The sequence below is a fragment of the Saitoella complicata genome (assembly GCF_001661265.1).
Source record: "Saitoella complicata NRRL Y-17804 unplaced genomic scaffold SAICOscaffold_6, whole genome shotgun sequence".
In the NCBI taxonomy this organism is placed as follows: domain Eukaryota; kingdom Fungi; phylum Ascomycota; class Saitoellomycetes; order Saitoellales; family Saitoellaceae; genus Saitoella; species Saitoella complicata.
In genome coordinates, this window is record NW_017566997.1 from 1 (window position 1) to 20,477 (window position 20,477).

Genomic DNA, 20,477 nt, shown 5'->3' on the forward strand with positions numbered 1-20,477 from the left:
CCTAACCCTAACCCTAACCCTAACCCTAACCCTAACCCTAACCCTAACCCTAACCCTAACCCTAACCCTAACCCTAACCCTAACCCTAACCCTAACCCTAACCCTAACCCTAACCCTAACCCTAACCCTAAGCGTCAATATCTTTGCTCACGATTGAGCTAGTACCTTAAAGTTTTGCCGGCCCTACCCTTTTCGGGTTCTCTAGGTCCAGTTCGATTTTCGTCGATTTCCGTCACCCAACCTTTTTGCCGGTGCTACCATGGGGCCTCTTGCTACCATGGGGCCTTCCCAGACCCGGCGATCCCTACCGCTTATGGTCTAGTCTTGCCCAAAACAGAGGTTTTATGCCATAAACCCTCCATGTACTAGTAATAGGAATAAACCTGAAGTATAAAAGAACAGATTCGCCGGGTCAATTTTACTGATTTCACAATTTTTTACCGGGCGTTTTCAGGTCGGTTTTCACGTTCGCCACGCGCGCGGCCAGGGCTAAATTACCGGATTGGGCACCAAAAGAACGTCAAAACGGGGTTGCATCTTGGTAAGGCTAACTATATGTGGTGAAGGTTTCGAATTACCAGCAGTCCTTCGGAATGCTCTGATTCCGGGTAACACATCTCTCCTTCATCGCCGTCTCCTTCCCGACCACGTGCTCAATGGAATACCCTCTGAGTCGTAGTATTCGTGATGCTCGCTTTCAAGTAACGGTTCTGCCATCCCATCCGATGAAGTCCCCCTCCTGAAAAGTCTCTGTCTCCTTGTCGCCATTCTTGTTGGACTTGCCGGTAATGAAGGTGACCCCAATGACGACGGCGAGAGCTGTGGAGAAAGGGCACTTGGGTGCGTTTGCATCACAGCCGGCGACTCCGGCGGCGACGTTGACCATTCGGGGTTCCATTCAGGCGTGTATGGACTTGAATACGGACTCCCCGGTGGCTCTGCCAACGTCATTGCAGCATTCCAATAGACGTCGTCATCATTGTGTTGCACATGCGTGTCGATATCCTCGTATATGTCCAACAGCTCCTTCTCCTTGACCGTGTTACGCATTTTCTCGCCAACCTCATGACCTGGACGAGCGTGCAGGGCGTATACGTGGATCAAGCCCGCTGCGGTAAGGGTTTGATCTCGAATTATACTTCTTGCGCGACGTTCATTGCGAGAGTTGATCAAGTCCCAGAAATTGTAGCAAAGAACGGGCACCATCCAAAGAGCAACGAGGATGTAAGGCCAAAAGGTGACTTGTTGGCAGTTATAGATCGTCTGTTGCTGCCTCCGACCAGTATTGACAACCGGCGAAAGTTTCGGAGCCCTAGTACTATTCACTTTATACGGAACGGACATTGCCGCATTGATGATGTGCGCGGTGAGATTGTTAACAAACAATGGGTTGATAAACGTAGCATTGGAGTTGGCGGCACCTAAACCCTGCCAAGCACCAAGGAGACCTTCCGGAGGCGCGAGATCAGTCGGCGAAAATGGTTTCCAGCCTGGATTTGTGACGTTCAGGGGCTCCGGCTTTGCGAAGAGACTGTTAGTGGAATTGTTCACCGGCCAGAACGTCGTTGTGCTATTCCTCCAGAAGCTGACGTTGCATGTACCAATCCAGAACGAGCGATCGTAAATGACATTGTCAGGATCTTTCACGACATACCAGCCAGAACTGGTGGCGTTCTTGGCTCTGGTGATGTTTGTCCACGGGGTGCTTATTATGCTTTTTGCTGGGATCGTGTTATTCCATTGTGTGTCGTTCGGCGTATAGGGTGTCATGATGCCAATGGTGACGTTCCAAATTGAAGCTACCGGCGTCGTGTCTGAGGGCGGGTTGAGAAGAGAGACCCCGATGACGTCCAAGTTCAGCGGCCATCGTTGACCAGTGTAGTTGCCGTTAGCGTTTCCCGTGAAGTTCAACATATACTCGCTCTCAAAACCTGGATCCGATTGCCACACCCACCCGGCAGCGGAGTAATTACTGAAAGCATGAATACCGATGTCACCGTCATATGGCTCGCAGATGGCCACTGTCCCTTCGCAGAGGCCGATGGCTTGGGTAGTATTCTCGTTGGCATTTGGACACCAGCAATTCGTGGCCGCAAATGACAGGAATCCATCTACTTCCATGGTCGTATCCGTGTGTAGCATGTTCCAATATGGCAATGGTCGAAATTGCCATCCTCCGCCATACATCTCATAGACGTCGCTTCCGTCCGAAGTGCTCCGGTTTCGGAATAGCCAAGATATATCAGACTGGTTTTCTGTTGCGAAATGGGTATACTTTGTGCAAGTGACCGTTTGCGTAAGGGACTGAACACCTTGAACGGCGCAGAAGGTGAGAAACCCACAAAAGCAGATGACAAGAACCCGTCGGAAAACTAGACGGTTCTGCTTATGAAGGAACGTGATAGCAGCCGCCATCAAACTTGCGCCATCTCCATTCCTGACTTCGTGATGAAACTCTTGAATTCCGATCCTCCTCGCGAGGGAAGCCCGCTGGTTGTCGATAATCCCCCTGAACAGAAACCCGCTCAGAACGATCCCGGCTGCAATGGTTAAGAACTGCTCGATGGCATTGTATGCAAAGGCAACAAAACCGGCGGAGATTGTAGGTCCATGACCGTCCTCGTTGCCCCAGGCGTAGGGTTGCAGCGTGACTGTACTCCATCCAAAAGGCGGACCAAAGCGGAGGTAGTTTTGCACCGTATTTCCATAGTTGAAGAACAGGTATGCCAGCAGGAAATAAACGGCTTGGACTGCCAGTATAAGGCACTCGGCGTACCAGGTAAACTTAAACTTGATCATATTGACCGACTCGAGAAATAAGGCAGGTCTTGTCGAAGACTACACCGTTTTTCGTAACAGACCACAATTCGATGGAGAGGGCCGGTAGTAAGTGCGATTCAGGGTCTTTTCAAGCCTTCCTCCGAATCAACCCACGGAGTACCGAGCGGCGAGGTAAAATGGTGGATGATGCGCCCTGCGCGAGGTGTGATCTGTACGTAGATGGCAAGGCGAGCATTGTCGATATCCCTTCCCGTGACAACTCGAAGCATGTGGTTTTAGAGTTATCACTCGCGTGGATCGCACTGAGCCGAGGTATTTCGGACCCATCCCGGGCCGTTGGGGATAAGGTTGTTCCGCCGTGCCCTTATGGACCTCCTCCGATGGCACGAAGAGCTAGCGGGTACATTTGCTTTACGAAAACCGGTCATCTTGCTCATCGGGTCAGAGCGAACGGAAGGTGTTTCCAAGCCCGGGATCGTACGCGGGTTTTGCCAGCGCGTTACTTGGCAATGGCGGAACACACGGATCGATCCTGTGCGGCATCTACATCCGGTCTCCACCGTCTTGATCACGTAAATCCAGAACTTCAGAAAATTGCAAATGCTAGGTGCACGCTCTTCCTTCGTTGTGTCCCCGATGACTTTCTGGATGTAGCAGCGTCTACAGCGGACGACGCAAACGCAGGAGAAGCTCGGTTGGAGTGACATATGATATCATGAGACTTTTGATTGGCGAGATTACCTTGAGGATCATCAGTATACACCACCATTTCGTACTGTCGAGTGCTCTTGAACTTGTTGTGCTGTCCAGCTTATGGCGGTCGTTGCTCAGGCAACGCCTTGATGTCGACGTACGGCGCACAGTGTACGAGTACGAGATCAAGCGTGGGTACCAAAGGTAAACAACTGTAAAGGACATTTACCATAAGCTTTATATTCTTTCGAGATTTTCATTAAGGCTACGAGGAGACCTGAAGGTAGCTGACGGCGCGGTAGGCCCTTCCCGAGCCGGCCTGATCTTCTCCAAGGTCCTCAGTCCCACCCAACAATCGTCTCCGTACTCGCTTGTGGCACCGCGTCGTTCACTTCCATTTCCCACTCTGCCTCTTCAAAGGCATCCACCTCTGCAATTTCTCCTTCTTCCCCTCCCGGTGGCCTTAAACAGAACTCAAACACGATCACCACGTCGTCCTCGCTTCCACTCTGGCCTGCATGCCCTTCAACGTTTATAGCTACCAGTTTCGGCTCGTCTCGATCGCGCAGGACCTCGTAAGGCTCTTGCGCCTCTTGTTCATCCGTCTGTAACTCAATGTCGACGGTGTCGTCATACGGCCACCTCTCTCCCTTCACCTCCCCAAGCATGCTGCAAAATAGCCCAAAATGATACCTCCATACCCTTTGTAGCTCGAATTTCATGTCCCAAACCTCTTTCGGAGTCGCTTTGACTTTGACCTTCTCCTTGTTCGCCTTGCATCCGCGCAAGTCACAACCCGTATTCGTGGCTGTAACCAGTTTCGCCTTCTCAAACGCATTTTTGGGGACAAAGATGCTGGCAACGTCTCTCACGCAGCTCAAAACTTTGTCCATGGAAGGTGGCCAACCTTCATTCTCAGCGACAGGGTAAATATGTCGTCTGATTGGTGTCAGCGCCGATCTTCCCTTGCGGACATTGTTCGCGCTGGGACTCGAGGTCGTTGCACCGGTACCCGACAACGCCGCTGGCGAAGAAGGAAGAACGGTAAACAACGCACACTGACTCGCTTCACCCACTGTATCTCGAAACGGCAGCAGTAACTCCACGTACGGTTCAATGGACGGCGACGACGCATCGATGAGGTTTTTCACTGTGCCTATCTCAGACATCTCAACCTCGTAATTAAACTTGAAAGCGATGGCGTGACACCTACAGAAAACCGATCATTAGCATCGTGTTCTCGTTTCTCCTCGGGTGATTGCGTACCATTGATTGAACTCTGGACGAGTCCACTCGAATCTGTGATCATGATGTCGCATCCGATACGGCACACCAGGTCTGGTGAAGCCCCCGACACGAGCGTCCCCCTCGCCCTGCTCCCCTTCCGCATCCCAGGCAAGCTCCTCGAGCAACTCGAAAACTGCGTTAAACTCCCTATTCGGAGTTGTCAACACCACCGCCTTGGGCGCCAGCCGCCCAAACACCACCTCCGGAAACGCCTCAAGAATCTCAGGATCAAGATGCTCCACAACCTCACTCGCAACAACTACATCTGCCTCACACTCCTTCCCGATATCCCTGAAATCGCCTTCCCAAATCTCAACTTCCAATTTCCGCCACCTTATCCCTACCCCGTGATCCGCCTCCGTTACCGCTGTCCTCTCTACCGCTTTTTGGCACTCACTCAGATCGACGTCCACACCCTTCAGATGTTGCAGCGGAAGTCGATCATCGCATGGAGTAAGAAATGAGATGAGAGGGCCGGAACCGCAGCCGAGGTCGAGGAGAGACGTTGGGCGGGGAACGGGGAGCGAGAGGAGCTCTTGGTGTATGTGTGCGTTGCGCTGGACTGAGAGTGGCGGATCGAAGCGAGGATTTGGAGGTACCTGAACCGGTAGAGCCTCCAGCTGCGTGTTCATTGCGGAACCGGTGCGGTTTATCGTGTCAGGCAGAAATAGGCCAGCTTCGAATTACCGCTTCCCACGGTGTATCGGAATGGCCCACTCTAACCCTAACCCTAAGCCTTGAGCAGAAAGTGCGGGTACCACAGGATACAGACCGAATGAAGTTACCCTTTGATAACCTTCAGATTCAACTGCCCGGCTCGATATCACTTGCCTATTGGTAAAACTGCTGTCGATATCCTTGTCAATTAAAGTTGGGGTCAGTGCGGGCCAGTCGCGCTGGTGTGCAGCTAGCTCCTTGCAGTCTCAGGCCAACCTCCATGGTTCTGCTACACCCGGCCCGTGAACGATGACCGTCACGGAGATGGATTAAGGATGTAAGCAGCTGTTGCGCTATGCTCCATTCGATAGAACATTTTTCTTGTCTGTCGGCGGCCATCTATAACTCATAATATGATGCCCGGCATGCCTCCCTGATCCGCGGCGCACAAAACGACGATTCGCCCAAGAATGAGGCTGGCTAAGAGGCTCGACTTGGTGATCATAATTCCAGAGATGCCTTGGCCGAGGTCTGGCTGCCAAATCACCATCCACGGTTTGTCAAGCCGTTGTTCCTCGGCCCCGCACATGCCGCCAGCCGCCCACACATGAACCGGGCCGGACATGCTTCTCAGTTAAACTTGCAGCTAGTTGATCGTTGGATGAACTACAAAAGGAATCGGCTGCACAGCTGTTGGTTACCTCAATCTTGACCCTCGACCACGGCTAGCACTGCTGTCTCGTCATCCTATCGACATCACGTCGTTGATTTAGATCCAGAGCCCGTTATCAACTGCGAGGCAAACGTCAGCATGATCAAGTACAAGTTCACATACGGCAATGAATGTATCGTCATCCTTATCCAGTTCGCCTACTTCCTCATCGCCTTCTGGGTCTTCAACTTCGGTCAAAACTGGCAAAACATTATCACATCCTCCCCCGCATTCGCCTGGAGTACATTTACACTCCCGCCAACCTACTGGGGAGTTGGACATATCAATTCCGGGTTCGTGGCGTTTATGTTCAATGGATTCGAACAATTCTTCACCGTCATCGCTGGAATTATCCTCGGGGCTTTCCTGTTTCAAGGTGTTGTGGAAAATGCGAGGGCCTCGCTTGCACTGAGGATCGCGATCCAAGATTTATTCGTGTCGATCACTGGAGGGGATGGACCCGGCCTCCTCGCTGCGTGTGCGCACTTTATGAAAGCGGAGAAGGGAGTCATGGCAAAGCGGCTTGTCATCGTCATCATCTGTGGTCTTCTCAACTTCCTCGGAGTCCAAGGCGTTCAAAGTCTTCAAAACACTGCAGCATGTTGGCAGCCCAAACCTGGCCACGGTATACAGGACGATACTTCCTGTCTATTCATCTCGGGGAACAATAATGGAACGGACAACATCTACAAAACCTTCGCCGAAGAACCGACCTACCAACCCCTCCTCTACTACGACCTCCTGAATCTGAACGCAACCATGGAGAATGAAGGCTTCATATCCTTCATCGCCGCGAATTGCTGGGGTAACCTGCCGGACAACACAAGCCAGGTCGTGGGATTGTGTGAGGGCACACAGGTGACATGCACGCCGTACACCGGTCCCTTCAACGTAAACGCTACCAGCTCGAAGATCACTCCAGTTCAGTTGAACCCACCAGCTGCGGATACTACGACATATCCGTTCCTGTATGACGATGCGGGAGTATATATATTGCAACACGGCAAATTCTCCGAAGTCGCTAAGGTGTGGAACATGACCGTCGGAGTGGTTGTTCCCGTTATTCCAAACACGACCGTGGCCGCCAACTCGCTCAACATCACACATGGTCATGCCGGCTACGAAAAGATTGATACCTCCTCTCCTGCACATCTTGGAGATGGGTGGTACACGATGACCGATTACAGCGTCACCGGTGCTTTGTTTAACCGATCCTTCTGGATGGGCGAATGTTCCATATCTTTTTGGAGAGACAACCAGTCGACTTTTTTCCCGCAAAACCAAAGCGTTCAATTCGATCCACGCGATCCAGAGATTCTGGTGGATAACGTCGTTTGGACACTGCACCCCATCGACGAAACTTCCGCAGACGCTCCCGCTGTCATCTGTGAAGACGAAGGCATCACGCAAGCTTGGCACGGTCTGCAATATCCAACAGAAAACGCGACGGTCGACACCTTCACCAACCCACTTACCGAACAACTGATCTCGCACACATACCACTCCCTCCTCTCCTCCCTCCGCGCCGGCACCTCCAACAGAACTGTCCAAGGAACCCTCTCCACCTCCACCTTCCCCTACCACTACATCTGGCAAGAACCAGACATGTGCGCCGTCATCACTCTCTGGCCGTACCTCCTCCTCCCAATCTGGATGATCCCGATCCTCCTCTACAACCTCTACCAACTCATCCGAACTCGTCGCGAGCGGTACGCGCGGAGTGTGATTAGGGATCAATGCTTGACAGCCGAGGGGTTGATCCATGTTTATGCCATGTACGCACGTATGGAGAAAAACATCGATCGCCTCCCACGGTCCGCGAAGAGGCACGCCCTATTCGCGTTATACGAGAAGATCGAAACAGAGGTCCGTCATGATTCGGAGGATGTATACTGGGATGCGCCGGAGGGGCCGGGTAGTTTGCCGACAGGACCGGAAGCGCGGAAGGATGAGGATATGATGTATGGTCAGCCCGATACGGCGTATCCATCGTATCCAATGGCACCGGTCAGTCCAGCGTATGCACCGCTGATGTATACGAGCCCCATGCAATCGCCGTCGTTTCCACGAGCTCGAGGAGGACAACACGCGTACGGCAGGTCCAGCCCGCCGATGCAGGAGCCGTTACTGGGTGGTGAGAGTGGGTATTACGATTCAGCGGGCGTGTATCATCACCAATATTGATGGCTGAACCGGCATCTTGGATCTGCACGTGGAGTCAAGCCAGTAGTGAGATCTTGAGCTTTGGTCGATGGCATCGTGGCCGTGTGTGGAGATGTCAAGTTGTCCCTACTTATATCTCTAATTCTGGCACACATAGTAACCACATGGCATTATCACAATGATGCTGCTATTTCCCATGGATATCTCCCGCTCGTAAAATAAAGTTTGTGCGTTGCCGGCTTCGCACGCGGCCCGCACGCGGCCCGTACGCCGGTTCAGGCCGGCACCACATCAAGGACCAGGTTTTCGACAAGCAAAACTTGAGGGTGTGCACGAGCTATTCGTGGTTCGACGTTATTCTACAAGCGACATCTACATGGATATGGCTCTGCCTACCGGGATCATGGTTTCGAATCGGGCCTCGACAAAGTTGCTATTCTTGCTTGTCAGGCTCAGGCGGGCCGGCTCGGGCTTTTCATCTCATGCCAATCTGATCGATCTCGACTTGCGCTTATAGTGCTGTCCGGTTTGATAACGGTCCCTGTTTACGCAACAGAAGGCCGGACGTCTCCCAATTCTCACCCGGATACTGTCAATCAGCCTGCCGACAGATCTTTGCACAGCCGCCAGGCTCGCCTCCAGTATCGGCTATCAGAAGCATAGCCTCACTGATTAAACGAGCGGGAACCGGGCCGTTGATCCTCGCCATGAGGATGAAGCTTATCGCGTACCGAGGATGGGCTCATGTCGCGGGCGTTAGAACCACGCTCGGCTGGCGGGAGACAAGACCTCATGGTGCTTGTGAGGGTTACGGCGATACATAAGAAGCCTGTGTCCGACCGACGGTTTTTGTACAGCATTGCAGCCTGCTATCAACTACCTCGATGCTTGATTGGTCTTTGTGATAGACTGGAAGTACTCAATCAGTACATCAGTCAATACACGCGGTGCATGCAAACATTCACGGTTGTTCGCCGTATCACCGCTACCGATCACGCCTTTCGTCCCTTGTTTGTCATATCTTCTTTGACGCTCTTGTGTGGATCACGATGATCAAGTATCGGTTCACGTGGGGCAACGAATGCGTTGTCATCGCATTTCAGTTTCTCTACTTCCTTGTCGCATATTGGGCCTTCAATTTCGCGAACTTGACGACTTCCAAACCGTTTAGATGGAGTGAATTCGTACTTCCGGCAACGTATTGGGGTCACGGCCACATCACCCCCGGTTTCGTTGCGTTCTGCTTCAACGCAATCGAGCAACTGTTGACAATTGTTGCGGGGATCGTATTGGGTTCATTTCTGCTGCAAGGTATCATCAAGAAAACAAAGCTACGCTTGGTGACCGCATCGCCACTCAGGATTTTCATGGGGAGGTGTCGAGCGGTGATGGACCAAATATCTTAGCTTCAACGATCCATTTCGCAAAACATCGACCGGGAACTATGGTTGTGCGCCTTATCGTTGTTGTGTTGTGTGGATTTTTGAATTTCCTCGGTGTTCAAGGCGTGCAGAGTCTGCAAAACACGGTTTATCGGCCTATCACGCATCAGAACGACAGCACCATTGCAGATGTGTCAAGGCTGTTCTTGAGCGTTTCTGGTGACTCAAAGCCTGAAGTGTTCAACTTGACCATGTCGGACAGACCTGCATATCAGCCGCTTGCAACACACAATATGCTGGAATTGAATATGACAATGGCAGAAGATGGGGTCATGTCGTACCCTGCTGCAAGCTGTTGGGCAAACATCGACAACTCAACGTTTCAAGTAAAGGGACTCTGTGAAGGCACTGTTGCGAAGGTAACGCCGTTTCACGGCAGGATTGGTGTCAATGTGAGTGTTGATGATGCCACTGAATTTCAGGCCATTCTTGATGGCTATTCTCAAGATTACCTCGACAGCGTTACATTTACGACATTATCGGATACTGAGACGTACCCTTATCTGCTTCCACTTCCACTGGAGGCTGGTCTTTATGTGCTGTCTTCAAACGCATATGAAAAGATTGGACCATACGACACGGATTACTCGACTATGTGGATTACTGTCGGTATCGTCGTGCCTATGGTACCCAGAGTCGAGGTTGAGAGCGCCCAAGGCACAAACCTCGTCATAAATGCAACAAATCTTACATCTGAATATCAATATTTCGAAGCGCCGAACACATCCGCCCTTAAGGCTGGTTGGCATGCGATGACAGACGCAACCAATCATGCGTACGACCGCACGTTCTGGTTGGGTAATTGTACGTTATCTTTCTGGAGAAATGATTCCGTACTTTTTTTGCCGCCAAACAAGACGATTGCGAACGATACTTGGGATATACCTGCTGCCCCAGTAGCCAACTTTCCCTATTGGTTAATGATGCCGGGCTTGGGTGCGGGCCGATGGGCTGACGTGGACGAGATCATGGCAGCATGGGACGGTCTCGGCTACAATGATCAAAATGCTACATTCGATCGAAGCCTTGCCCAGAACCTTGCTTCTCACATCTTTCACGTGCAGCTTTCCACGTTCAATAACGCGACGTTCGGCACATCCACAACACTCTCCTCACGTTTGTTCCAATATTGGTTGTGGTATGAAGTGATGGAAAGTCGGCAGCAAGTATTCTTATGGCCTTATCTTCTCGTGGCTCTGTGGATGGTGCCGATGTTACTATACAACGGCTGGGATCTCTTCAAATCCCGACATGAGCGTTACGCTCGAAGCGTCATCCGTGACCAATGCCTCACCACTGAAGGTCTCATTCACATCTACGACATGTATTACAAGAAGACCAGAACTCTCAGTCCTCTTCCCCAGCACGCCAAGCGCCACTCGCTCATACGTCGCTACGACAGTATTAACACGGAATTCTCGAAGAAAGGGGATGGAGTGACATGGGACGCCCCACTTGACGGTGCCGTCCCATACAGGCTTGCCATGACCACGGCTTATCAACCCGTACCGTTGAGTATGTCTGCGTCTTACCCGGCAGATCCTCCTATGCCACCTCTCCCGCCGACTTACTCTTATTCGTCCACGCATCACAATCAAAGCCCTCCGATGCAGTCTACTCCCGCGCCTTATTTATCTCACGATAGCAGCCCCAGGTGGCCGATGGGATTCCGCTCGCAGCGTTCGCATTTGGACGGGAATATTAGTGAGCCGCTGTTGCAGGATGATTTGGGTTCGTCACCTGATCCAGACCCGCACGCTATTCCCCTTGGTCGGTATGGTCACGGACATTGATTGTGAGAGAATATCCTTTGTAGACTGCACTTACGCAGCATATCTTGGACATGGAGCTAAGGCGTGTCACCTTTTTTGGAGGAGCAAGGAGATTCAACTCCGGCGGTGGTGAGCAGCGATAGTTTATTGACCAAGTTTGTAAATCTCTTTTAGCTAACTTTATATTCAAACGCTTTTTCAGTCGTTTCAACCTCCAGTATGCTTTCCTTTTTGCATCACTGCACTTTACGGTCTCAGGTTTAATCTTAGCCAGAGCCAGACCATCTACTCCAAGGGTGACACAATCACCTTTAAGTTGTCCCTCGCCGAAGAAGGTAAACTTTGCGCTCAATATCGTTCTTGCCGCCTCTTGTGCTCCCTCAATGCGTGTACTGCTGTGTGCAAAACCCTCGCACATATAGGCGGTAAAATGCGCGCCGTCAAGGAATTTTGCACACAGCAGTACTAAGATTTGCATTCAGTGGCCCAAGGAAGTCGTGGGAAAAAACGATGTCGATTGCAGCTTGTCAGTGAAGCCAGATGGTGGAGCCTATCCGGTACAATGTAAGCTTGTATCAGCTTGTGCTTCCTTAAGCTTAAGGCTGGCAACATGTAGGTGAGGGCTCGAGTGTACGCGAACGGTGTTCAATGACCTCAAGGTTAACCTATCTGAAGAAGCACCACGTATATGGACCTCAACGAGCAAGCTCCAAACGTTCTTCGATGCGTATTGCTCGGATTCTATAGATGCCTTTTCCACACAATAACATGACAATTGTTGCAAACATCCGCTCTTCATACCACCCGTACCTCTATCGTACACCCCTCCTACACTTCACAGCCATACTCACTGCTGCTGCACCCTCCCAATGACCTCCTCCATCTGCTTCCTCGCATTCTCAACCGTGATCTCCAAATACCCCTTCTTCTTCCCCAAATCCCTAACATCCCTCTCCACCTCCTCGATCCTATTTTCAATCTCCTTAACGACCTCCTCCGTCTCTGTTCTGATGAACATCTTGCCGCAGCCGGTCCAGAGGGGGGTCGAGTCCGGGAGGGATTGGAGTTCGGATAGGGTTAGTTGGTGGGCGCGGTGGGTGCGGGAGTGGGAGGCGAGGAGGGAGTTGAGGGATTGGAGTTGGATGGCGGAGGAGGTTGCGCGGGTATCGAGGGTTTGGAGGAGCTGGATCAAAGCTGTCAGTATGGGGTTTCTGCGAGCAGAGGGCGGGGCGCAGTGGCCGCGGAGTCGGGGATGTTCGAGGGAAGTCACGGCAAGGCGATGAACCCGAGCTGTCGAAGACTTCGTGCATCGTCCGACGACTAGGTAGAGCGCGTACAAGCCGTAGCCTTGCCAATCCACTCGTATCCCTTGAATGCTCTCCCTTAAAGTCAGATCAAGACTCACCTTTATAAGAGCCTCATCGTTAACTGCCGACATCGTGGATGTGTATATATGATCTCGTAGGTCCCTCTTCGCTTTATTTGCTTCTTTAAGGCCCAATTGCAGTTGATCCGTATTGCGATTGTTTCCTTCGTGTAAGAATTACCGGCGGTCGAGGAGGTACTTGATCCTGTTCGAGGGAGTTTGTGTATGTAACGTAGACGACGTCGGTCGCGCCCGAGCCCGCATGAACCCGCAGCACCTTGCACCCGGGTTAATCCTTCTTTAGTATACTTCAACATAAATCGATCGGATTAAATCCTCCCATCGGCTTTTACCCGCATCTTCCACACTCGGCGATCCGGCCCGCGAGTCCATTCAAGTTCCCCCTACGATCCCCCACGCGTTCCAACAGCGTGCGTTGCCCGGCCGCGGGTTGGCAAACCGCTTCTGCATGGATCAGCTGAAAGGAAGCACCGGTATGGCGATGAATGGAACCATGCCATCGACGTCGACATCACAACATTGATCATTCCAGAAGCGTAGCGCGTGGGCATCTGCTCAAACGTGTGATGTGATTACGTAGGAGTCAGCTGAGAGGACAATTGTCATGATCACGATCAGGTATTGATTTGCTTTATGCTTATGTACGATCATGATCATGAGTGAGCAATCACCGAGATTAATGTTTGACAAGGGAGCTCACGCTGTGTGGCATTGCAGTTGGATGTGGATTACAGACACGTCGACCATCCGCATGCGACAGCTGCCTGTTTGCAATTGAGTAAGCTTAAGGTGGTTTGACCGGGATAAACTTGGATAAAGGGAAGAGGTCCTCAAGCGTCTTAAACAGTCGTGGAATGAAATCTGGCAGGCCCGCGCGCGCGCCGGACGCACCTGGAGGCTCGGGGGGAGGAGCAGGGGGGCGCGGGAGCAAACAGCCCTGGGGTGACAGCAGCAGCCATGGGGGTGGAGTCCATGTGGGACCCGTAGTGTCTGGTCCCGATATCTCGGTGGGCGACGGGTGGCCGGTGTGTAGGGTTCAGAGTGTGTGTCGGTCGGTGGTTTGACACAGAGGACAGACAAGGGCTGAGTTGAAACGCTCGAGCGGCGCGGGCGGAGGTCCAGGGATGTGTGAGGCATTACAGATTGTCCGCCCGTACGTTACGTAAGAAGTATCTCGAATCGTGATTCCTCGAACCACCGCCAGGTCGAGGGCGCGGGTAAAATGGATATGGTATCGCGATTGCAATTGCGGGAATGACTACCTCCCGGCCGGTGCGACGACTCTGAAGGCCGAGGACGTCCATGACCCGATTCCACTTCTAGAATAACCCTCAGATCACCTTCCCCGAAAACGGCATTCAACCCCAATTGCGAATAGCGGATACATTCTCCCTTCCCACATTCTCCCTTTCTTGGAACACTTACCACACTATCGTACTTAGTCGCACCGCATATCCAAAAAATCAGCCCACACCTTCACATCGCGCGCACGGCTCAATTGTAACGCGCACCGAGAGCCATACTTGCAGCTAGGGCGACCTGGAACCACAACACCACGGAATGCAAGTGGTACGATATGAGCGCTCGAGCGATCAGGATCATGCCAGTCGCATGCTGGAATCACCAAATGAAATCGGCTGTTTCGCGCGTCTTTTGATGGCGGGCATCCCGGGCTGAAGGTTGAGGCGGAGGTGGTGGGTCGGAGGTGAAAAACGTGGGGCGGTTTCCTGTTGTCATGGGGGTGGTGGTGGAACGACGGATGGCGTTGGAGGATTACATTACCGTATATAGGAAGAGGAGCGGCCGTTTGTCTGTTGTTCTGCTCGATTGACATTCATTGTGACCACAACACCGTGCAGTGACTGTTCCAGCTGCTGAGAGAGAGTTCACAGCGATTGATCCGTGACAGCTGAATACGATCTACGATCCACGAACTACGACTACATTTTTTCGAAAACGACAGCAATCGCAATTGCCTCAACAGACAATGGCAACGACCCTATCCCCAGTTGTATCCCAACCCATCCTCTTCGCTACCGGAGCCTCTGATCCGCCGACACTCCGCACAACACGCCGTCGATCTTCTCGAAACAATTCGACGCCTTCTTCGTCATCGACTTCTGTGTCCGTTACTGCGAGTACGACCACTAAACCCCGCAAACAATCCTCGGGACCGGCGTCGTCGAGGTCGTCGATTGAGTTGGAGGTCACGACTGCGCTGCTGGTTGAGGAGATGAAGAGGAGTGTGCCGGTTACCCTGGCCATTGCGCCGGCGACCGAATCTGTCACTACAACTGTTACGGAGGAGAAGGTGGATGTTGAGACCATGAGCCAATGGCTCGTATCGCTCGAGTCGCGGCATGAGGCACAACAACGACAACTTTCGATCTCGTCTGCGTCTGGGTCAACGACGGGTGCGGCGGACAGCGGGTCTGTCTCTGCCTCTGCTTCTGCTCCAACGACAGCAGGCGTAACTACGGCGGCGAGTGTGCGCAGCGAGAGTAGATCTTCGAGTTTCGCGTCCGTAGTGTCGAACTCGGGCTCTTCGACACTTTCCTACGACTACGACACAGACTGCGACTCCTCCCCCGACCTCGACCCCTCACCGACCTCCTTCTCCCTCCGCTTCTCCCCCTCCTCCTCCCCTTCCTCCAAAGCCCGCCGCTCCTCCCGCCCTGTGAGGAAGCTGCGCGCGGAAGCAAAAGCGCGAAGGGAAGAAGAGAAGAGATTGCAAGAGATCGATGATGGCGAGGGGGCGGTTGAGAAGATGGTGTGGTTGGATCGGGTGTTGGGGATGATTGCGTTGTTGGTGGTTGTGGTTGTGTTGAGTATGGGGGTTGCCGCGGATGGGAGTGAAAGGTTTGGGGTGAGGGGCGAGGTTTAAACCCCTTCTTCTTCACACTCACGATACATGAAGAGTATGGGAGAGTGAGGAAAACGATGCTTGAGAAATGTATCAGTTAATCTACGGGGCCTGGCGCTATACGTATACGGATTTCTGGACGGAGTTGGTATTTTTGCTTTCTTTTGCTGTTATAGCTATGTCATACCCAACATGAAGAACTTAATAGATGAAATATCTCATGAAATGCTTGGTGTTGCAATTCTTCGTTCATCCACGGCCACCGGGGCTGTACTGACGATGTAAAGGAACCCTCAATTGTTGCGCATCCGAAAAACATCCCTTCCGCGGGTACGGATTTCCCACCCTGGGCCGCCCGCGCGACCGTCCACCAAATGGGTAGACTCCTCGCCAAGAGAAGTACATTCTGTTCAGCAGCAGAGAGCTTTGGCAGCGTTACAGAGCATGCATAGCAGTCAAGCGCCGGAGACAGCCCTCGCCGCTACCAGACAGGAAGACACGAAAAGGGAAAAGGGACGTCGGAGACAGGGTTCGAACCTGCGCACCCAATGGGTATCAGATTTCAAGTCTGACTCCTTAACCACTCGGACACTCCGACTGAACATGGTTCGTTTTTGTAATTAACAATACTAGGACTGTATGTCAACCACTCGCACCGAAAACGGGCAGTCAAAATTCCCACGTGCATGTCTGTCGACGTTGCACGGCGGTTAAGGTTTTAATAATCCGTACAACGCATGGGCCGCTTTCCACCCGCAATATCCAGTCGAGGTTAGCTACAGGCCGGTATTCGTCTTCTGAGTCTTCCCCCTATTTCCTCGCCGATCGTCAATCAACATGGTACCGTCAATGAACTTACTGCTGCCGTGTGGCTTCCAGGAAGCCGCCTGTCTTCATCCTTGCTACTACGAGGTTCTTGACTCCGACTCCTATCGTTGTTTCTCTGCGCTTACGAAGCTGTTGTTGACTTCTACTCAGCGGCCGAGCCCGAGTGTAACCGTCAGAATACCATGGCTTCTGAACGCGTCCGCCCCAGCTCCCACGCCCGTCCTTTGACATTCCACTCTGCAATACGAGCTTGGATTATGTTGTTGAGCGTCCAGTTGCTTGTAATAAACGATGTTTGTCTTTGCTAAGTCACCTTTCAACCACTCGTCTGAGTGTCGGTCGGATGTCGCAGTTCTTGCGAGCTACTCCTCGTCCACCCGGAATCCCTCGCCTACGCGTTGGCGATACTATCGCATTCTGGCGCCCGCTGTACTGTTTCTGACATTGCTACCCGGTGCTTTCATTGTCGGTCGCAGTCTTGGCCTATTCCATATTCTCACGGTGCCCGCCATACTGCTTCATTGGAATTGCTGCCTCCTCTTCATTTAGCCCTATCGACCTCAGTAGCCAGTTACATGTTACAGCTACTGACCCTGGGTTGTGCAATTTACGCGCGACGTCTGCGGAAGCGACCAGGATTACGACGATGACTGCGTGCTTGGAGAATCGTGAGAGAACAGATATGGTTTGCGTGCCTTGCGCTCGCTCATAGATATGAGAAGAATCAGGCCTGACAGGATCCGAGCGGCAATGTCAACTGGACAAATAAGCTTACTTTAATAGCGAACGACAAGGTAAGCTATCTCATGCTGACGATAAAAGAAGTTGTACGGAGCCGCACGTATGAGGGCGATATAGTGGTAGTTGTGCGGACGGCCTGGAGTGTGTGGTACGACGTAGAATATTTCGGACCTCATTAAAGGTCCATGAGTGCTATATGAATCTTATATGGGTCCCGACTATTCCAACTTTCTTAATCGTCGTTGCGTGCGCTCACAGCGGGTATCCCTGAATGTAATGTAGACACGTGATTTGCACGACTTCTAAATTTAGATCCCAGCAATGCGAGCAACGAGCAACGAGCAACCAACAGCGGTACCGATCAAGCGGCCACCGATCAAGTCATTATCATTACCATTCAACCTCACTCACGTCGGTATCATTGCGAACGACACTCACGCTTGGCGCATCAACACGGCCATCCTCCTCACTCCTCGTGGCACGAGCTTTACGTACGGGATTTACGAGGGAGGTCGCATTAGCAAAGATTCCTGAGGATACCACTGCTTTTCGACTGCGGAGACGTTGTCATGTATACGCCGGAGGTCGGGATTAGCAAAGAACTCTGACGACATCGCCGCTTTTCGACTTTGGATAAGTTGTCATGTTCGCCGTCCCTGCCACGGTCAGATCGAGTCTTGGGAGACCCTTCGCATCCCGCCTTGGCGCACCCGGCTTTCAAGCACTGGCTGCAAGAAATCTCAACACCACAACTGCGACATATGTGAAAGCAAAAGAAGACCGGGAGGTGAATAGCAGTCACACTGGATCAGCTGTTACCAAATATCCTACTGCTTCGAGACCATGGAAACGAACCCTGCAAGATCGTCAAACTCTCAGAAGCCTTACATCATTCGGTGATACTCCCTCACTGGTCCTTCGCCTGATGGCGTTGGCTTCAGTAAGTGACAGGTTCTTGGACTGGCCAGCATTGTGGAGCACTTATGAAGCTATTATTGCTCTTCCCGAAGGTTTATCGCAAATACCGAAGGAGACATTGAGAAGAATGTGGCAATGGTTAGGCAGAGGTTATATTCCACATGACAACCCAGCATGGGTTGAAGCCTGCTATGTCCTTGGGTCCACTATGGTTGCAGCAGGACAGACACTTGCTTTGAGTGAGGAACTATGTTATATCAAGGCTATCTTCCGCAAAGGCAAGAAATCCGAAGCCATTGACAGATGGCGTCGCGAAATGGTTGCGGGTGCCTCCACAAAACGTCCTTGGTACAATCTTGGTATTATGATGCTCACAAGCAGTGGTGAACTTGAAGGAGTTGAGGTCCTCTTTGCAACAATGAAACAAGAAGGTATACAACGAAATGAGCATTCATGGAAACCTTACATCATAGCCTTGAACAAAAGCGGCAGATCCGGCGACGCTTTCGAGGCCTTCCGCGAATTCGATAAAGAAGTCTCAGATGCAACAAGTGCCTCTTATTATAGCATGATGAACAGCTTCCTTCGTGTCGGTGCAATACATCATGCCCATGAGGTCTTTGTCGCTATGCGAGCAAAAGGTCACAAGCCAGATGATGCCACTATCATGCTACTGCTCAGGCAAACAGACCAGGATTCGCCGACATCAATCGATCAGAAGACAAAAGTTATCCAAGAACACATGGAGAGTACCAGTACGCTGTCCGAGGACCCTGAATTTTATCTCACTGCTCTGAAGTTCTTCATTGGTTTACGACAACCCACCCAAGCAGTGCAGATCCTGGACAGAATGCGCGAACGCAAAGTGGCGATTTCTGCAGCACACATCAACCTTATCATCAAGATGTATCTTCAGCAACACGATCTTCAGAATGCGTTGGGATGGTTTCACAGAATGAATGCAACTGGTTCGGATCAACATGGGTTGGAATATCCTTTGCCTGATATGGAGTCATATGCGCTGTTCATCGAAGAAGTCTCTCAAAGAAAGTTTCCGATGCCCCCGGGGTGTGGATCAAGACTTGATTTTATCATCAATTGGACGCGGGCGATGTCGGAGGCGAGGATCCCTTTTGCCACTCGTGTTGTGAATGCTGTACTTGCGGCAATGTTGCGGAATGATCAGTTCAATAATTTATGGAAGACTTGGAAGTTCATGGTTGGCGAACGTGGAGTTGTGCCGGATATTGGTACATATTCGATCTTGTGGGTGAGCCAGGTTCATGTATCTTGGCATGGTCGGAAGGCATGGCCAGAGGAGATCATGGCGCCAAGAGAGTTTTTCAGATTGATGCTTCACAGTTCAGTAGCCCCAACGGTTCGGACATACGACTTGATCCTCAAGACATTTCTGAGGTTGGGCGACACAGCGGGAGCTATTGTGGCGCTTGGTGTTATGTCTGACAGGCAGACGATCAATGCTGATCAGGGAACCGTTGCTGCTGTAGCATATGGGATCGGCCGTAAATCTGTGGTTGCTCGGGGTATCTGGTACGAGGATGGTGTTCGTTCAATGGTCACGACCCTTGGGCTTCTAGACAAGGATCATAACATCCTGAAGAGGGACGAGGGGGTTGAACTGAGTGCAAAGGATATTCAGTTGTTCCTGATGCGAACATTCAGCAAAACGCTTGGAAGATTTGAAGCGGAAGAAATCGTGCATCAAGTTGCAATGGAGATGGAAGTTGCGGGCATACGGTTGAACTGGCAAGACGTGTAACGATATCGATTGCGGTGATAACCTAAACGTAGCTATAGAAATGGCGATTACGGTAGAGTTTCGCCAGGTCTAAAGTAGACCGAGAGCAGAAATACGTTCAACAAAGCCGCCCTTTTCATTTATTGGAAGACGTAGTATCGCTGACGCGACTAAAACCGAGTCATTTGTGCACTCGGTGCAACGCCGATGGAACCGAAACCGTTTGGGCGTAGTTCTGTCCGTAGCCTTTGCTGCGTTACGATACGTTTCTGCTTCAAAACCCGCGTCTCTCGCAGACACTCCAATTCTGATGAACCAGATGCATCACTCGATAACTGAGCACAGGTCAACGAGGGGACATAGCAACATAGCAACAAGGTCAAACTCCGATTCCAATGCGATACATATTGAGGAAACCCAATATCGATACTACCCTAATAAAGCGCCCAAAGAAATTTCATCCCAATGCCTTGA

The 20,477-nt window shown here is 51.7% G+C and overlaps 9 protein-coding genes and 1 non-coding gene across 10 annotated transcripts; 4 read left to right on the forward strand and 6 right to left on the reverse strand.

The window, feature by feature from the left end:
• Positions 1-556: 556 nt before the first annotated feature.
• Positions 557-1,360, reverse strand: SAICODRAFT_29468 (uncharacterized protein). The gene has a single exon (XM_019167419.1). It carries the CDS (start codon positions 1,342-1,344, stop codon positions 625-627), a length of 720 nt encoding a protein of 239 aa, XP_019025404.1. The 5' UTR covers positions 1,345-1,360; the 3' UTR covers positions 557-624.
• A 1,572-nt stretch (positions 1,361-2,932) lies between these two features.
• SAICODRAFT_207750 (uncharacterized protein) lies at positions 2,933-3,610 on the reverse strand. Its single transcript, XM_019166322.1, has one exon. It carries the CDS (start codon positions 3,486-3,488, stop codon positions 3,066-3,068), a length of 423 nt encoding a protein of 140 aa, XP_019025405.1. The 5' UTR covers positions 3,489-3,610; the 3' UTR covers positions 2,933-3,065.
• Positions 3,611-3,812: 202 nt separating this feature from the next.
• On the reverse strand, positions 3,813-5,393 carry SAICODRAFT_6059 (uncharacterized protein; the record flags this gene model as incomplete). Its single annotated transcript, XM_019169781.1, has 2 exons — positions 3,813-4,683; positions 4,741-5,393. The coding sequence occupies 2 exons, from the start codon at positions 5,391-5,393 to the stop codon at positions 3,813-3,815; spliced, it is 1,524 nt and encodes a 507-aa protein (XP_019025406.1).
• An 836-nt stretch (positions 5,394-6,229) lies between these two features.
• Positions 6,230-8,314, forward strand: SAICODRAFT_6060 (uncharacterized protein; the record flags this gene model as incomplete). The annotated part of the gene is made up of 1 exon (XM_019169782.1): positions 6,230-8,314. The coding sequence occupies one exon, from the start codon at positions 6,230-6,232 to the stop codon at positions 8,312-8,314; it is 2,085 nt and encodes a 694-aa protein (XP_019025407.1).
• A 1,423-nt stretch (positions 8,315-9,737) lies between these two features.
• SAICODRAFT_24108 (uncharacterized protein) lies at positions 9,738-11,528 on the forward strand (the record flags this gene model as incomplete). Its single annotated transcript, XM_019166752.1, has 1 exon — positions 9,738-11,528. The coding sequence occupies one exon, from the start codon at positions 9,738-9,740 to the stop codon at positions 11,526-11,528; it is 1,791 nt and encodes a 596-aa protein (XP_019025408.1).
• Positions 11,529-12,139: 611 nt separating this feature from the next.
• SAICODRAFT_77648 (Prefoldin) lies at positions 12,140-13,089 on the reverse strand. The gene is made up of 2 exons (XM_019171072.1): positions 12,913-13,089; positions 12,140-12,690 (listed from the first exon to the last, which is right to left on the reverse strand). The coding sequence occupies exons 1-2, from the start codon at positions 12,943-12,945 to the stop codon at positions 12,355-12,357; spliced, it is 369 nt and encodes a 122-aa protein (XP_019025409.1). The 5' UTR covers positions 12,946-13,089; the 3' UTR covers positions 12,140-12,354.
• A 1,642-nt stretch (positions 13,090-14,731) lies between these two features.
• On the reverse strand, positions 14,732-15,244 carry SAICODRAFT_29470 (uncharacterized protein). Its single transcript, XM_019167420.1, has one exon. It carries the CDS (start codon positions 15,157-15,159, stop codon positions 14,872-14,874), a length of 288 nt encoding a protein of 95 aa, XP_019025410.1. The 5' UTR covers positions 15,160-15,244; the 3' UTR covers positions 14,732-14,871.
• Positions 15,219-15,907, forward strand: SAICODRAFT_29471 (uncharacterized protein; the record flags this gene model as incomplete). The annotated part of the gene is made up of 1 exon (XM_019167421.1): positions 15,219-15,907. A coding segment is annotated over one exon (560 nt), but the record flags the coding sequence as incomplete, so codon positions are not given.
• Positions 15,908-16,273: 366 nt separating this feature from the next.
• On the reverse strand, positions 16,274-16,355 carry SAICODRAFT_t49. Its single transcript has one exon. It is a non-coding gene; the product is annotated as a tRNA-Ser (tRNA).
• Positions 16,356-18,515: 2,160 nt separating this feature from the next.
• Positions 18,516-20,136, forward strand: SAICODRAFT_29472 (uncharacterized protein). The gene has a single exon (XM_019167422.1). The coding sequence runs from the start codon at positions 18,561-18,563 to the stop codon at positions 20,022-20,024; it is 1,464 nt and encodes a 487-aa protein (XP_019025412.1). The 5' UTR covers positions 18,516-18,560; the 3' UTR covers positions 20,025-20,136.
• Positions 20,137-20,477: the final 341 nt, after the last annotated feature.

Bases quoted from the DNA above. Each gene is read 5' to 3' on its own strand.
- SAICODRAFT_29468 (XM_019167419.1), bottom strand. From the start codon at position 1,344: ATGTCCGTTCCGTATAAAGTGAATAGTACTAGGGCTCCGAAACTTTCG.
- SAICODRAFT_207750 (XM_019166322.1), bottom strand. From the start codon at position 3,488: ATGTCACTCCAACCGAGCTTCTCCTGCGTTTGCGTCGTCCGCTGTAGA.
- SAICODRAFT_77648 (XM_019171072.1), bottom strand. From the start codon at position 12,945: ATGTCGGCAGTTAACGATGAGGCTCTTATAAAG. The intron at 12,691-12,912 runs GTGAGTCTTGAT...GCTTTGATCCAG, and splicing joins ACGATGAGGCTCTTATAAAG to CTCCTCCAAACCCTCGATAC.
- SAICODRAFT_29470 (XM_019167420.1), bottom strand. From the start codon at position 15,159: ATGGCCAGGGTAACCGGCACACTCCTCTTCATCTCCTCAACCAGCAGC.
- SAICODRAFT_29472 (XM_019167422.1), top strand. From the start codon at position 18,561: ATGGTTGCGGGTGCCTCCACAAAACGTCCTTGGTACAATCTTGGTATT.